Source organism: Eptatretus burgeri, chromosome 13, assembly GCF_056783735.1.
Source record: "Eptatretus burgeri isolate ZD-2024b chromosome 13, Ebu_testis_v1, whole genome shotgun sequence".
Lineage (NCBI taxonomy): Eukaryota > Metazoa > Chordata > Myxini > Myxiniformes > Myxinidae > Eptatretus > Eptatretus burgeri.
The window spans coordinates 57,314,584-57,332,345 of record NC_140973.1 but is presented as its reverse complement, the minus strand read 5'-3'; the positions used below and the strand labels follow the sequence as shown (position 1 = coordinate 57,332,345).

Below are 17,762 nucleotides of genomic sequence, written 5' to 3'. Positions count from 1 at the left end.
AATGACAGGACACGGTGATATGACGTCACGAATGACATCACAATTAATGTTTATTTATTTATTTATTTATTTATTTCTTATTCTTTCTTTTGCATGATTGAAACTTGCCAGGAATATTGCTGGGGACCCGCGGATGTGCCTTTTCGAGGTTTGAGAGAGAGAGAGGCTGCACATACTGGCACTCACCTCCGGGCATGCACCTACGGGCCCATACTAGTAAATATAAATAAAGATGGGATTTATATAAATATAAATAATGATGGGATTTATATAAATATATACAATGATGGGATTTATATAAATATAAATAACGATGGGATTTATATAAATATAAATAATTATGGGATTTATATGAATATAATTAATGATGGGATTGATATAAATATAAATAATGATGGGATTTATATAAATATATATAATGATGGGATTTATATAAATATAAATAACGATGGAATTTATATAAATATAAATAATTATGGGATTTATATAAATATAAATAATGATGGGATTGATATAAATATAAATAATGATGGGATTTATATAAACTTGTGCGGGCCCGTAGAGGCGTGCCAGTATGTGCAGCTTCGTGCATGCAGTATCAGGTCCCCAGCATCAATTGTGACGTCATATCAAACGAAGAAGAAGAATTGTGACACCCCCCCTCTCTCCCCCCCTTTCTCTCCCCCCTTTCTCCCCCCTCCTCTGCCCCCCTCCTCTTTTCCCCCTCCTCTCTCGCCCCTCCCATCTCACCCCCTCTCTCTCCCCCTCTCTCGCCCCCTCTCTCGCCCCTCTCTCGCCCCTCTGTAAATTGTGACGTCATATCAAACGAAGAAGAAGAAGAATTGTGACGCCCCTCTCTCTCGCATCCCCCTTTCGTCCACCTCTCTTTCCCCCTCTTTCTTCCCCCTCTTGCTCCCTTCTCTCGCCCTCCTCTCTCGCCCCTCCTCTCTCCCCTCTCTTGAATTGTGACGGCCCCTCTCTCGCACCCCTCCTCTCTCCCCTCTCTTGAATTGTGACGCCCCTCTCTCTCGCCTATCCATAATTATAGATAGATAATCTATATAACTCTCCTCCCCTCTCTCGCCCCCTCTCTCGCATCTCCTCTCTCCCCCTCTCTTGAATTGTGACGCCCCCTCTCTCTCGCCTATCTATAATTATAGATAGATAATCTATATAACTCTCCTCCCCTCTCTCACACCTCCTCTCTCCCCTCTCTTGAATTGTGACGCCCCCTCTCTCCCCCTCCTCTCTCCCTCCTCCTCTCTCCCCCTCTCTTGAATTGTGACGCCCTCCTCTCTCCCCCTCTCTCGCACCTCCTCTCTCCCCTCTCTTGAATTGTGACGCACCACTCTCTCTCCCCCTCTCTCTCGCCTTTCTATAATTATCGATAGATAATCTATATAACTCTCCTCCCCTCTCACCCCCTCTCTCGCACCTCCTCTCTCTCCCCTCTCTTGAATTGTGACGCCCCCTCTCTCTCCCCTCTCTCCCCCCCTATCAAACACAGACATTAATATGAACTAGTACGGCCCGTAGGTGCGTAAACGACGACTGGATTGGGGCATTTTTTCAATTAGATCGGATCAACCGTATCATAAATGGCCATAACTTGGGAAACACCTGGGAAACATACTCAGGTCCCCAGCGTCAATTGTGACGTCATATCAAACGAAGAAGAATTGTGACGTCCCCTCTCTCTCGCCCCCCTCGCTCCCCCCTAGTCTCGCCCCTCCTCTCTCGCCCCTCTCTCTCGCCCCACTCTCACCACCCCCTCCTCTCTCCACCTCTCTTGAATTGTGACGCCCTCTCTCTCCCCTCTCTCGCCCCCTCTCTCGCCCCTCTCTTGCCCCCCTCTCTCCCCCTCTCTCTCCCCCCTCTCTCTCCCCCTCTCTTGAATTGTGACGCCCCCTCTCTCTCCCCCTCTCTTGAATTGTGACGCCCCCTCTCTCTCCCCCTCTCTCTCGCCGATCTATAATTATAGATAGATAATCTATATAACTCTCCTCCCCTCTCTCGCACCTCCTCTCTCCCCTCTCTTGAATTGTGACGCCGCCTCTCTCCCTCCTCCTCTCTCCCCCTCTCTTGAATTGTGACGCCCTCCTCTCTCCCCCTCTCTCCCCCCTCCTCTCTCGCCCCCTCTCCCCCTAGCCTCACCCTTCCTCTCTCACCCCCTCTCTCGTCCCCACTTACACCCCCTCTCACACACCCCCTCCCACACCCCCTCTCCCGTCCCCCTCTCTCGCCCCTCTCTCTCGTCACCACTCCCACCACCCTCTCTCTCCCCCTCTTGCCCCCTCTCTCCCCCCTAGCCTCACCCTTCCTCTCTCCCCCCTTTCCTGTCCCCCTCTCTCGCAGATATTGGTCAACAGATAAATGGCCGTAACTTGGGAACCACTCGTCCGATTAATATCAAACCTTAAAAAGGCACATCCGCGGTTCCCCAGCAATATTCCTGGCAAGTTTCAATCAGATCGGACCGTCAATCGTGCAAAAAAAACCAAAAAACATTAATTGTGACGTCATTCGTGAAGTCATAGCGCCGTGTCTTGTCATTGGTCGACAGATAAATGGCCGTAACTTGGGAACTGCTTATCCGATTAATATCAAACCTTGAAAAGGCACATCCGCGGGGCCCCGGCAATATTCCTGGCAAGTTTCAATCCGAAGAGGAAGCATTGTGACGTCATTCGTAACGTCATAACACCGTGTCCTGTCTGGTTGACAGACAATATATAGGTCGTTATTGGTTGACAGACATTGGTCATTGTATCACGTTATTTTTTTCAATTATTGTGTACTGCCAATTATTGTGCTATTATTATTATTATTAATATCCTGTTATCATTAGTCTGAGAAAAAATGGCATGATAAGGTGATAAGGTGGAACGACATTTTAGCTGCCATATATACACCTTTTCAACACTGAAAAAAGCAATAAAATGGCCGTAACTTGGGAACCGCTCGTCCGATTGACATCAAACCTCGAAAAAGCACATCTGCGGGGCCCCGGCAATATTCCCGGCAAGTTTCAATCGTGCAAAAAAATAAATTAATAAATAAACATTAATTGTGACGTCGTTTGTGACGTCATATCACCGTGTCCTGTCATTGGTCGACAGATAAATGGCCGTAACTTTGGAACTGCTCGTCCGATGAATATCAAACCTTGAAAAAGCACATCCGCGAGTCCCCGGCAATATTGCTGGCAAGTTTCAATCAGATCGGACCGTCAGTCGTGCATTAAAAAAATCAAGATAATAAAAAACGAATAAATAAATAAACATTAATTGTGACGTCATTAGTGAAGTCATAGCACTGTCTTGTCATTGGTCGACAGATAAATAGCCGTAACTTGGGAACCGCTCGTCCGATTAATATCAAACCTTGAAAAAGCACATCCGCGGGCCCCGGCAATATTCCTGGCAAGTTTCAATCCGATCGGAGCGGTGGTCGTCGAGAAACTGCGGTCGCATACAGACATACAGACACACATATACACACACACACACACACACACACACACACACACACACACACACACACACACACACACACACACACACACACACACACACACACACACACACATTGCTGGAATTATAGATAGATATAAATAATGATGGGATTTATATAAATATAAATAACGATGGGATTTATATAAATATAAATAATTATGGGATTTATATAAATATAAATAATTATGGGATGTATATAAATATAAATAATTATGGGATGTATATAAATATAAATAATGATGGGATGTATTAAAATATAAATAATGATGGGATTTATATAAATATAAATAATTATGGGGTTTATATAAATATAAATTATGATGGGATTTATATAAATATAAATAATGATGGGATTTATTTAAATATAAATAATTATGGGATGTATATAAATATAAATAATGATGGGATTTATATAAATATAAATAATTATGGGGTTTATATAAATATAAATTATGATGGGATTTATATAAATATAAATAATGATCGGATTTATATAAATATAAATAATGATGGGATTAAAAAAATAGACATAATGATGGGATGTATATAAATATAAATAATGATGGGATTTATATAAATATAAATAACGATGGGATTTATATAAATAGAAATAACGATGGGATTTATATAAATATAAATAACGATGGGATTTATATTAATATAAATAATGATGGGATGTATATAAATATATATAACGATGGGATGTATATAAATATAAATAACGATGGGATTTATATAAATATAAATAATGATGGGATGTATATAAATATATATAATGATTGGATGTATATAAATAATGATGGGATTTATATCAATATAAATAATGATGGGATTGATATCAATATAAATAATGATGGGATTTATGTAAATATAAATAACGATGGGATGTATATAAAAATAAATAACGATGGGATGTATATAAATATAAATAACGATGGGTTGTATATAAATATAAATAACGATGGGATGTATATAAATAACGATGGGATGTATATAAATATAAATAACGATGGGATGTATATAAATATAAATACGATGGGGTGCATATAAATATAAATACGATGGGGTGTATATAAATATAAATAACGATGGGATGTATATTAATATAATTACGATGGGATGCATTTAAATATAAATAACGATGGGATGTATATAAATATAAATCACGATGGGATGTATATAAATATAAATAACGATGGGATTTATATAAATATAAATAACGATGGGATTTATATAAATATAAATAACGATGGGATTTATATAAATATAAATAACGATGGGATGTATATAAATATAAATAATGATGGGATGTATTTAAATATAAATAACGATGGGATTTATATAAATATAAATAACGATGGGATGTATTTAAATATAAATAACGATGGGATTTATATAAATATGAATAACGATGGGATGTATTTAAATATAAATAACGATGGAATGTATATAAATATAAATAACGATGGGATGTATTTAAATATAAATAACGATGGGATTTATATAAATATAAATAACGATTGGATTTATATAAATATAAATAACGATGGGATTTATATAAATATAAATAACGATGGGATTTATATAAATATAAATAACGATGGGATGTATATAAATATAAATAACGATGGGATGTATATAAATATAAATAACGATGGGATGTATTTAAATATAAATAACGATGGGATTTATATAAATATAAATAACGATGGGATTTATATAAATATAAATAACGATGGGATTTATATAAATATAAATAACGATGGGATGTATATAAATATAAATAACGATGGGATGTATTTAAATATAAATAACGATGGGATTTATATAAATATAAATAACGATGGGATGTATTTAAATATAAATAACGATGGGATTTATATAAATATGAATAACGATGGGATGTATTTAAATATAAATAACGATGGAATGTATATAAATATAAATAACGATGGGATGTATTTAAATATAAATAACGATGGGATTTATATAAATATAAATAACGATTGGATTTATATAAATATAAATAACGATGGGATGTATTTAAATATAAATAACGATGGGATTTATATAAATATAAATAACGATGGGATGTATTTAAATATAAATAACGATGGGATGTATATAAATATAAATAACGATGGGATGTATATAAATATAAATAACGATTTGATGTATTTAAATATAAATAACGATGGGACTTATATAAATATAAATAACGATGGGATGTATTTAAATATAAATAACGATGGGATTTATATAAATATAAATAACGATGGGATCTATATAAATATAAATAACGATGGGATGTATTTAAATATAAATAACGATGGGATGTATTTAAATATAAATAACGATGGGATTTATATAAATATAAATAACGATGGGATGTATTTAAATATAAATAACGATGGGATGTATATAAATATAAATGACGATGGGATGTATTTAAATATAAATAACGATGGGATTTATATAAATATAAATAACGATGGGATTTATATAAATATAAATAACGATGGGATTTATATAAATATAAATAACGATGGGATGTATATAAATATAAATAACGATGGGATGTATTTAAATAAAAATAACGATGGGATTTATAGAAATATAAATAACGATGGGATGTATTTAAATATAAATAACGATGGGATTTATATAAATATGAATAACGATGGGATGTATTTAAATATAAATAACGATGGAATGTATATAAATATAAATAACGATGGGATGTATTTAAATATAAATAACGATGGGATTTATATAAATATAAATAACGATTGGATTTATATAAATATAAATAACGATGGGATGTATTTAAATATAAATAACGATGGGATTTATATAAATATAAATAACGATGGGATGTATTTAAATATAAATAACGATGGGATGTATATAAATATAAATAACGATGGGATGTATATAAATATAAATAACGATTTGATGTATTTAAATATAAATAACGATGGGACTTATATAAATATAAATAACGATGGGATGTATTTAAATATAAATAACGATGGGATTTATATAAATATAAATAACGATGGGATCTATATAAATATAAATAACGATGGGATGTATTTAAATATAAATAACGATGGGATGTATTTAAATATAAATAACGATGGGATTTATATAAATATAAATAACGATGGGATGTATTTAAATATAAATAACGATGGGATGTATATAAATATAAATGACGATGGGATTTATATAAATATAAATAACGATGAGATGTATATAAATATAAATAACGATGGGGTGTATATAAATATAGATAACGATGGGATGTATATAAATATAAATAACGATGGGATGTATATAAATATAGATAACGATGGGATGTATATAAATATAAATAACGATGGGATTTATATAAATATAAATAACGATGGGATTTATGTAAATATAAATAACGATGGGATTTATATAAATATAAATAACGATGGGATTTATATAAATATAAATAACGATGGGATGTATTTAAATATAAATAACGATGGGATTTATACAAATATAAATAACGATGGGACGTATTTAAATATAAATAACGATGGGATTTATATAAATATAAATAACAATGGGATGTATTTAAATATAAATAACGATGGGATTTATATAAATATAAATAACGATGGGATGTATTTAAATATAAATAACGATGGGATGTATATAAATATAAATGACGATGGGATTTATATAAATATAAATAACGATGAGATGTATATAAATATAAATAACGATGGGATGTATATAAATATAGATAACGATGGGATGTATATAAATATAAATAACGATGGGATGTATTTAAATATAAATAACGATGGGATTTATGTAAATATAAATAACGATGGGATTTATATAAATATAAATAACGATGGGATTTATATAAATATAAATAACGATGGGATGTATTTAAATATAAATAACGATGGGATTTATAAAAATATAAATAACGATGGGATGTATTTAAATATAAATAACGATGGGATTTATATAAATATAAATAACGATGGGATTTATATAAATCTATCTGTAATTCCAGCTGTGTGTGTGTGTGTGTGTGTGTCTGTCTGTCTGCGACCGCCGTTTCTCGACAACCGCCGGTCCGATCTGATTGAAACTTGCCAGGAATATTGCCGGGGACCCGTGGATGTGCCTTTCAAGATTTGATATTAATCGGACGAGCAGTTCCCAAGTTACGGCCATTTTATTGCTTTTTCAGTGTTTGAAAGGTGTATATATCGCAGCTGAAGTGTCGTTCCACCTTATCATGCCATTTTTCCCAAAGATATCTCAGAATAATAACAGCATATTAATAATAATAATAATAATAATAGCACAATAATTGGCAGTAATAAAAATAATAACGTGATACAATGACCAATGTCTGTCAACCAATAACGACCTATATATTGTCTGTCAACCAATAATGAGCAATAACGTGTCAACCAATGACAGGACAGGATGCTATGACGTCACGATTAATTTTATTCATGTATTTTTTTTTGCAACATTGACGTCCAATTCTTCTTCTTCTTCTTCGTTTGGTATGACGTCACAATCGACGCTGGGGACCTGAGTATGTGCCTTTTCAAGGTTTGATATCATTCTTCATCCGTTTCAGCTGTTTCCCCAAGTGTTTCCCAAGGTTTGAAAGCTGTTTTTTTCCCAAGGTTTGAATTAATTGTTCAAATTATTAATTAATCCCAAGGTTTGAATTTTCCCAAGGGAAACAGCTGTTTTTTCCCAAGGTTTGAATTAATTGTTGTGCTTGGTAGACATTTGTGAATATATTTACCGAGAGAGAGAGGGGCGAGAGAGGAGTGGGGGCGAGAGGAGTGGCGAGACGGGGGGGGGAGAGGGGGTGAGAGTGGGGGCAAGAGAGAGAGGGGCGAGAGAGGAGGGGGGGTGAAAGTGGGGGGGATAGAGGGGGGGATGCGAGAGAGAGGGCGGCACAGTTCTTCTTCTTCTTCGTTTGATATGACGTCACAATTAACGCTGGGGACCTGAGTATGTTTCCCAAGTTATGGCCATTTATGATACGGTTGGTCCGATCGAATTGAAAAAATGCCCCAATCCAGTTGTCGTTTACGAGAGCGAAGGAACGAAGCTGCACATTCTGGCACGCACCTCCGGGCACGCACTAGTATAAATAATGATGGGATTTATATAAATATAAATAATGATGGGATTTATATAAATAATGAAAGGAATAAAAGTGAAAGTGTTTCTGTTTCGTTAAATTTAAATATTCAACGATCGTGCTTGCGACGACGAACAGCTGCTCGGGAGGCGTTTCACATTTTAAAATTTCGATTCCAATGCTCGAGTTGGAGTTGTTAGTTATTAAGAATGAGTATTATGGGCGACTGGTTAAAAAATGAACATAATGGACATGCAGACCAGGATTGTGTGCGGCGCCATTTTGTATTGCGGAAAGAGCCAGAGAGAGACAGAGGCGGAACAGGTAGGGAGGGGTGGGATGGGAAGATGAGGTTCATTTTTGTTTGAGAGAAACACAAACGGTGTTACCGGTCAATGGGATGGGAATTCAAATGAAGGGATTTTACAGATGGTGGAAACGGGAGATGTTTGAGAAACAATTTTGAGATGTCCAGACGATACAAACAGGGAATTTGGGAATATAAATGGCCATTTGCGGGATATGGGAACGTGAACGGGAATTTGCCGGATGTGGGAATATCAACGGGCGTTTATGGGACGTGGGAATGTGAACGGGCGTTTGTGGGACGTGGGAATGTCAACGGGCGTTTATGGGACGTGGGAATGTCAAAAGGCGTTTATGGGACGTGGGAATGTCAACGGGCGTTTATGGGACGTGGGAATGTCAAAGGGCGTTTCAGGGACGTGGGAATGTCAACGGGCGTTTATGGGACGTGGGAATGTCAAAAGGCGTTTATGGGACGTGGGAATGTCAACGGGCGTTTATGGGACGTGGGAATGTCAAAGGGCGTTTATGGGACGTGGGAATGTCAATGGGCGTTTCTGGGACGTGGGAATGTCAACGGGCATTTGTGGGACGTCAGAATGTCAAAGGGCGTTTATGGAACGTGGGAATGTCAAAAGGCGTTTATGGGACATGGGAATGTCAACGGGCGTTTATGGGATGTGGGAATGTCAATGGGCGTTTGTGGGATGTGGGAATGTCAAAAGGTGTTTATGGGACGTGGGAATGTCAGATGGCGTTTGTGGGACGTGGGATTGTCAAAGAGCATTTGTGGGACGTGGGAATGTCAACGGGCGTTTATGTCAAGTGGGAATGTGAACGGGCATTTGTGGGATGTGGGAACGTCAGAGGGCGTATTTGGGAATGTCAACAGGCATTTATGGAATGTGGGAATGTCAAAGGGCGTTTATATCAAGTGGGAATGTGAACGGGCGTTTGTGGGACGTGGGAATGTGAACAGGCGTTTATGGGATGTGCGAATGTGAACGGGCGTTTATGGGATGTGGGAATATCAACGGGCGTTTATGGGATGTGGGAATGTGAATGGGCGTTTATGGGACGTAGGAATTTCAAAGGGCGTTTGTGGGACGTGGGAATTTCAACGGGCGTTTATGGGACGTGGGAGTGTCAACAGGCGTTTGTGGGACGTGGGAATGTCAACGGGCATTTATGGGACGTGGGAATGTCAGATGGCCTTTGTGGGACGTGGGAATGTCAAAGGGAATTTTTGGGACATGGGAATATCAACGGGCGTTTATGTCAAGTGGGAATGTGAATGAGCGTTTGTGGGATGTGGGAATGTGAATGGGCGTTTGTGGGATGTGGGAATGTCAACGGGCATTTATGGAATGTGGGAATGTCAAAGGGTGTTTATGTCAAGTGGGAATGTGAACGGGCATTTGTGGGAGGTGGGAATGTGAACGGGCGTTTATGGGATGTGGGAATGTCAACTGGCGTTTCTGGGACGTGGGAATGTCAGCTGGAGTTTGTGGGACGTGGGAATGTTTGTGGGAGTTTGTGGGACGCGTTTATGGGATGTGGGAGTGTCAACAGGCGTTTGTGGGAATGTCAACGGGCATTTGTGGGATGTGGGAATGTCAACGGGCGTTTATGGGACGTGAGAATGTCAATGGGCGTTTATGGGATGTGGGAATGTCAAGGAGCATTTCAGAGAAAGGTGAGAGACATTACTGTTGGAAGGGTTATGAGAATGACGGAGGGCAGACAAGGAAATGACAGTGTTAGGTGACTCGTGGAATATACTTAAAGTGAATAAATTAAGGTATTTTGAGATTTGAAGGAAATGAAGATGGGAATATAGTTGCAAAGGTTTCAAATGGTAGAGGTAGCCTAATTGGTCGAATTTCATTTGACATGCTAAGGGCTCTCAGAAGACTGGCCATCTTTTCCTGTCCCTCTGTCTGTAGCTGTCTCCATTTCTGGGACACGATTATTGACAAGACTTGATCTACCTGCTTGCCATGAATGCTGACAGTGAAGGTAACCACCATGTGAAAGATTATCTGAACTCTTGATTTAAGTTAATGACATTTTCACAGGCTTTTCACCTCGGTAGGTTAGCTTTGGAATCCTTTCTGGATCCATTTTGATATATATATTTTGAAAGCATCACAAAGGATATCCTGACATGTTTCTACACAAGGTCAAATCAAATGAAAGAGAGAAGGGGTATTGTACTGACACAGGGGCTATGGATAACAAGCAGACATGGGATGAACATCATCCAACGGAAAAGAATCCCTTCCAGGCAGGTGTAACTTGGGTGACAGGACGAGTGGAAGATGACACCGGATGAGAAATATCAGCAATAGGAATGGTGATTATCAGAAAGTGAGCATTTAAGGTGATTAATCGTGGTATTGGGAGTGATTTTACCTTATTGTGACCATTTACTGCTACAGTTGTCGACTATGAGAACCAAGAGGATTTGGAGGAAAAAACTCGACTTATCAATCAGGTGTTGGAGCTCCAGCACACCTTGGAAGGTTAGGCATTAACCACCAGGGAAAGGGGTTAGTTTTGAGATATATTATAACAACACTAGTTAGTTTACCCATCATGCCATAACTGCCCCTTCCCCCACCCCTGTTGCTGCAGACCTTTCATCACGCGTCGATGCAGTTAAAGAAGAGAACCTCAAATTGAAATCGGAAAATCAGGTGCTCGGGCAATATATAGAAAACCTCATGTCTGCGTCGAGTGTTTTTCAAACCACCGACTCGAAAAGCAAACGGAAGTAGGGCTTTTTGTGTGCGTGCATCTTCTCACCATTGGACTTGTGATCCTGGGTTTAACCATGGTGTGCAGTTGTTAGTCAAGAGCGAAATGACGAGTGTAAAGAATGGAGATGTGTTCGAGCTAAAACGGTGATCGAGATGAACTCCCTTTTCTGGAATGTGAGATGGAATGGTAATTATGAGTTTGGATAAATCTGCCTTCAGTCATCATTGAGGTTCGAAACCCAACAGTCTTAATGCGTCGCACATTTAGGAATGGAACCAAGTTTTAAATTGCTGAGCCCATGTGATCGTTTTGACCGCATGTTTGAATTGGGAACGTTTTGAATGCTCCATGAATATCTGTTGCGCATTTTGATTGCATTATAGTTTTGGTGCCAATCGCGTAAACTTTTCACCCTGTCATGCGATTACTGCTTCGGCAGCCACGTGCGACTAAAAATCGCAGATGTCACGGTGGGGGCGACAGTGGTGTAAATTCCTCAGAATCGGTGCTTTTTTTGTACCTTGCTCAGAGTTTGCGATTGTGTTGGAAGAGGTGTCACTTTTGCTGCAGACGGTGTGATTACAGGTGAATCGGAGATGTTTTAAAAGTTGCTGAAAAGCCATAAAACCGTGCATGTGATTGCGTGTATAATGCACTGTGCTTCCATTGTTGTACATCATGTGACACTTCCTTGTTGAAAATAAGGTGATGTGCTTATGTTCCATTACATTGTCTTTTTGACTGCATGGCTTTGCTGATTTAAAAGCACACTAACTTGGGAAATCAATATCTATCTCTATCTCTATCTCTATCTCTATCTCTATCTCTCTCTCTCTCTCTCTGAAAGGCATACACTAAACACCCTTGTCTGGGTGGTCATTTGTTCGCAATAGAAAAATCCGTGGACGGTGATATGTTTCAATGCTGTTTTTTTCCCCCCATTTATTTTTAAATTGCTCAAGTACAGATTGTAACTTGTCGGAAGTAGCTTTCCTGGAAATGTGTGTGCAGATGACAAGGAGCAGTGAAGTGCTGTCACATCTGATGGATTCCTGTAGGAGTTAAGCTGGTGACGTGTTGGGTATTTGTCAAACTGTCACGTGCATAATTTTCTTTTTTTTTTAACAACGAAGAACGAATTGATATTTCCATTGTTGTCTTCTGGAGCCTCAAGTTCTTATGGTGTTTTGGTGTTAAGCTGTTTGGACGTTTGTAAAAGTTTATGGAACACCAAATTATCAAATTGCTTTAGATGTCTTCTGTAACATCCTATTTATTTCAAATTTCAACCGAAGTGGCTTGATAGGGTTGCTGCATTGGGTTTGAACTGTCAGATTCAAGAAAACGTTTAAACCTTCAACTTCAGTTGGCACTTTGACTTCATGTATCATAAAATGTTCGATTTTCCATTTGGGGAAGTTTTATTTATGAAGATCCAACACGTCTATAACTTGGTGCAATATTTGAGGGAGGGGCTAGCAGATGCGCACCCGTCTAATGATAGGGTCATCAATTGAGATGAGAAGGGGAAGCGTAATTGAGATGAGATCTGCTTATCATATGATCACCTTTTGCAGACTCTATCTCTTGGTGTTTACTCTTGTAAGTGGTATAAAGCAAAGGCTTGATAACACCCAAACAAACCCCAAGTTTCATGGCTGCGCAGGAAGGCTGATAAAATGTAGTATTTTTAGAACTACGTATTTAAAACTGTCGATCCCTCAAACATTTGTGGCAAAGCTGCGTGACCCTTGCACCGTACTAATAGAATTGTTTGTAATATTGATTAAATGATTCAAATAGCGTTAAGCTGTATACATTTTACCATAGTGCAGTATTCTCTGCTATATTGTCTTTGTGCTTTGTTGCTGCTGACATTCTGTGTTTGTTTGTACATTGAAATAAAGGAGGGAATACAACGAGATCCCAAGTTTACTTTTATTGAAAACCAGCAGAAGTACCCATCCCCAGTGATGGGAAAAGGTTTAAGTTAATCAATCAATTTAAATTATTTCATGGACTTTAAAAAGGTTAATCGTGTTGCACTCAAAAAAAAAAATCTGCCCTTCGATTTGAGACATTGGTTGCCCTGTTACGGCAAAAATTGCTGCATTGGTCGCTTTAGCCTCAAAATAACACGGCTGCAGCCATTTAGCCCATGTTACTTCACGCACAAAGTTGTATCTGTACCCAGAGCATGCAGTTTGTAGCTTAAAGATGTGGCTGTACATAAGGAACAGACCTAGAGAGAGGGAGACATTCATGCTTATACATATATAAAAGCTCTTTTATTTTACATCAAACTTTTTTCTTTTCTTTTTTCATACAACAGAAATCCACTTTGATCCCCACTGTTTGTAGAGCAGACTTCTAGTACCCCTTTCTGCCACGGAACCGTGTTCGGTTGTCAAGCTGCAACAGAAGCAAAAACAAACCCAAAACCTGTGTTGTCATTACAACAACAAACCACCACAATTGGATAATGCACAAAATGTGGCAAAGTCAGATTATAGGGAAATTGGGGCACATGGAAGGGATCACAATCGAAAAGCCAGCAAGTCATAGTGCAGTATCCTCATGGAATTGCTTATGGTGAATTAAACACATTGTCGTGGTGTTGTTCATGTTACCAGAGATCTTTTGCATTCGAAGAAGGAAACCTGGAGTGCTTTGCAATGAGCATCCATGTCCAAGTCGTTTCTCAAGCAATCCTTCGGTGACATTCTTCTCTGTGGGAACATGAGCATGTTATGCGGAGCAAATCCTGACACAAGAATGGATTCATTAATGAAGGATTGTGAGTTTATAATTGAATACAGGATGGTGAGATCTTGAATCTCGTACATTAACAACTTTTTCCTGCTAGTTGCAAGCATGGTGTGGAATAAAGCCAGATTCTGGTTGAATTCGAGCACATAGATCCCAAGTTTAATCTGGTGGTGGTGTAGCACAGGATTGATAGGCCAAATGGCCTTCTACTGTCAAAATTTCCTTGTTACCCTCGCTAGAGGAAAAGGTATTACATTTGGGTCCGTTTTCTTTGTCTGTCTGCACTATGTGCTAACGTAGGCTACAACCGCCACCTGGTGGTAGCCAGTATTGCAAGTTATCATTTTCAACTGAGACCCTCCTATGGTTTGTACAACAAGAATGCAAACAACATCTATCAAGTACATACTATTATAATCCGTGCATGTTGAATACAGATGGATTAAGAATGTGAGCGTGCATTCAGAATCTATAAAGTACGTCCTATAAAAATATCTAAGGTAAGTTAAACACATGCCTGATCTATAAAATGCATACGATTGGAACATGAATCCTTACAATAAAACCGAAAAAGGTCCATCTGCTGTATTGACTTTTTCCACATGATCAAGACCCATTCTCACACACCGTGAGATTTCAAGGTCAGGGGGAGTTTGTCATCCACCGTTTCGCCTTCCTGGGTGTGCGAATGATGGCCCTGCCTGTCCATCCCGCTCTCTATGATCTACTGTTTCCGCGTTTTGCCTTGCTGGGTGTGTGAATGAGGGCCCTGCCCATCCATCACTTCAATATGCCCATCACACTCAGAAATGAAAGATTTAAATTGAAGCAACCAGAAGAACAAAAACCCTCGAGTTTGGTTTGCGAGCACACACCAACAAACACAATGAGCCGTAAAGGATGAACCATACCGAAGCCACCCACCCTCACATCACACAGTTAAGTGAGCCTGGTGTTGGCTTAATGGTTTGGGTGGTGGGCTTTGGATAGTAGGATTCCGAGTTCAAAATCCCACGAATCTGTTTAATTAATTCCAGGTGGGGTTGACATTGCCTGTCATCCTTCAGAAGTTGGCAAAAATGAGTGCCAGCTTGCTGGTATCCTGTGTCAGAGTGGCAACCTGTCTCGGATTGTGCCCAATAGCCAAGGAGACTCCTGAAGCAGCACCAACGCCCTGCACAGAGTATGGTCCCAATGTATGGATTGATGGGCATGGTGAACCAACTCAAACAGGATAAATTATGTTAATGTACTGAGCAGGCCAACGTGAACATACATATTAATAACGTCATCGACGTCCTGTTTTTTATTTACGAAATCTAAAGATTTCGTAAGTATATTAATCACTTCCGTCCTCTGTTTGTGTGTTTGTTTGTTTGTAGGCACGATAACTCGAGAACGGAAGAAGCTACCAATGTCAAATTACACCCCGTGATTCAGGAGGGTGATGGCTAGCGCTGATTAGATTTTGGTCAAAATCGGTCAAAGGTCAAGGTCACACATTCGATTTTTGATGGTTTGGTACAGAATCATCGTAGAAACTTCTGGTTTGCGTCGCTACCTTCTCTAGAGACAGCTTTTATTAGACAAGGTCAGAGGTCAAGTTGGCAATTTCGTAAGTACCAGTCTATGACTGCTTGTTTGTTTTTTATAAATACAATGTTGAGGCTTGTGTAAGAGCTAAGCTCTCTTACCGTGAATAAAACTATAAATAAACTTTCGTGCAAAACAAAGGCAGAAAGAAACAGATGTAAAACTAGAAGGGCACTCGGAATAGCGCACACCTCAACCACACAACGCCGAATCCACGAGAACATATCGGACCGAATACATTTTTGAAATATCATGTAATATATTATCACCCTCATAACAAAAGTGCTTAAGCTTCATCAACGAATAAAATTACTTCGGCACTTTTGTTATGAGGGTGACGATTGCGTTTTTGGCTCCATCTCTCAATGGTGAAGAATCACTTTACAAATTAAATAATTCTCGTATCCAGATCCGGATTCGGATCTTCATCAAAATCGAATCAATTCTTCCTCGTCACACACCGAACCTGTCCACAACTTTCTGGAGATATCGTGTACACAAACACACAGACGGCGGTGAAATGTGAAAACAATCTCCTTCACCTTCGGTGGTGCCGGTGAATAATCCATCACTAAATGTAACTACCGTGTATTACAGGTAAGCACGTCGAAGATGTTCGTGTGTATACAAACATCGCCAACTCAATGAAACACTGGTGGGAGTAACCTCCCCAACTGGCTCCTTGGACCCCGAACTCACACGAAGAACGACGAAGCCTGGTGTTGGCTCAGTGGTTACGGTGGTTAGGGTGGTGGCTTGGGATCCTGGGGTCCTGAGTTCAAGCCCTGTCGGCCACTGAATTAATACACCAGGGAGTTGTCTCAGCCTGTCATCCTTCTGAGGTCGGGGAAATGAGTACCAGTTCCAGTGTGTGTGTACTGGTAGAGGGGCACTGCATCAGCGACACTGTTACGCTTCAAGAAATGATAGCTACCCCGGCAGCTAAGCTGCCATACGACCACCACCAATCCATGGTGTGCACAACACACACCAGTCCATGGTGCGCACATTACACACACCAATCCATGGTGCACACTACACACAAAACAGGTCTCCCGGCGAGGGTGTGCAATCTCTGGTGGATCTTCCTAATTATTCCGCGTTAGATGAGCCTCGATGTTTACAGCTCGTCTCGGTGGGGTATGAATCTCGACGCAGCTATAAACCGTCGCCATGGTGACGAACATACAGGGCGAGGAGGTGTCGACGACGTGAAGTCGGAGCGGTTTCCGTGGAGCAACAACAAATAGTTGGTGTCAATGAAAGCTCTCCGCGGATAATAACACAACATTGTACCAGATTTCATCGCATTGGTAATGAATAAAAAAATATCACACAACGTCGTCATGTTTTTAAGCCGTTGCGATGTGATCGCCGAAACAATACCTCAATGACGCATGAACTCTTGAGCAAACAATCCTTGAGGTCTTCTCTCAAACCCGCGCACGGCCGAGGATCAACGTCCTTCCCCTCGTAGAACGACGGCATGAGGATCGCGATTATCTGCGGCCTGAACACGAACAAGCTCAAAGATAAACAGATTTACGTGAAAATTCTACCCAATCGCTGAACCGAACGACGTATGTAAAATACAAATGCCCCGAGAGCAGCTAATTTCGTACAAATTTCCCCAAGTCCTTGCGGATTCTGCC

At 39.2% G+C, this 17,762-nt stretch overlaps 2 protein-coding genes across 5 annotated transcripts; one reads left to right on the top strand and one right to left on the bottom strand.

Moving 5' to 3' along the window:
* Positions 1-8,069: 8,069 nt before the first annotated feature.
* On the top strand, positions 8,070-13,672 carry SCOC (short coiled-coil protein). Of its 4 annotated transcripts, none has more exons than XM_085852577.1 (4): positions 8,070-8,184; positions 10,932-11,004; positions 11,427-11,510; positions 11,623-13,672. In XM_085852577.1, exons 2-4 carry the CDS (start codon positions 10,986-10,988, stop codon positions 11,763-11,765), a joined length of 246 nt encoding a protein of 81 aa, XP_085708703.1. In that variant the 5' UTR covers positions 8,070-8,184; positions 10,932-10,985; the 3' UTR covers positions 11,766-13,672. The 4 variants fall into 4 exon arrangements, with proteins under 4 accessions (XP_085708703.1, XP_085708705.1, XP_085708702.1 ...); XM_085852579.1 differs by having other exon boundaries at positions 8,108-8,132; XM_085852576.1 differs by lacking the exon at positions 8,070-8,184 and adding an exon at positions 8,818-9,003.
* COA5 (cytochrome c oxidase assembly factor 5) lies at positions 13,673-17,701 on the bottom strand. Its single transcript, XM_085852580.1, has 3 exons — positions 17,497-17,701; positions 14,379-14,477; positions 13,673-14,160 (listed from the first exon to the last, which is right to left on the bottom strand). The coding sequence occupies exons 1-3, from the start codon at positions 17,596-17,598 to the stop codon at positions 14,119-14,121; spliced, it is 243 nt and encodes an 80-aa protein (XP_085708706.1). The 5' UTR covers positions 17,599-17,701; the 3' UTR covers positions 13,673-14,118.
* Positions 17,702-17,762: the final 61 nt, after the last annotated feature.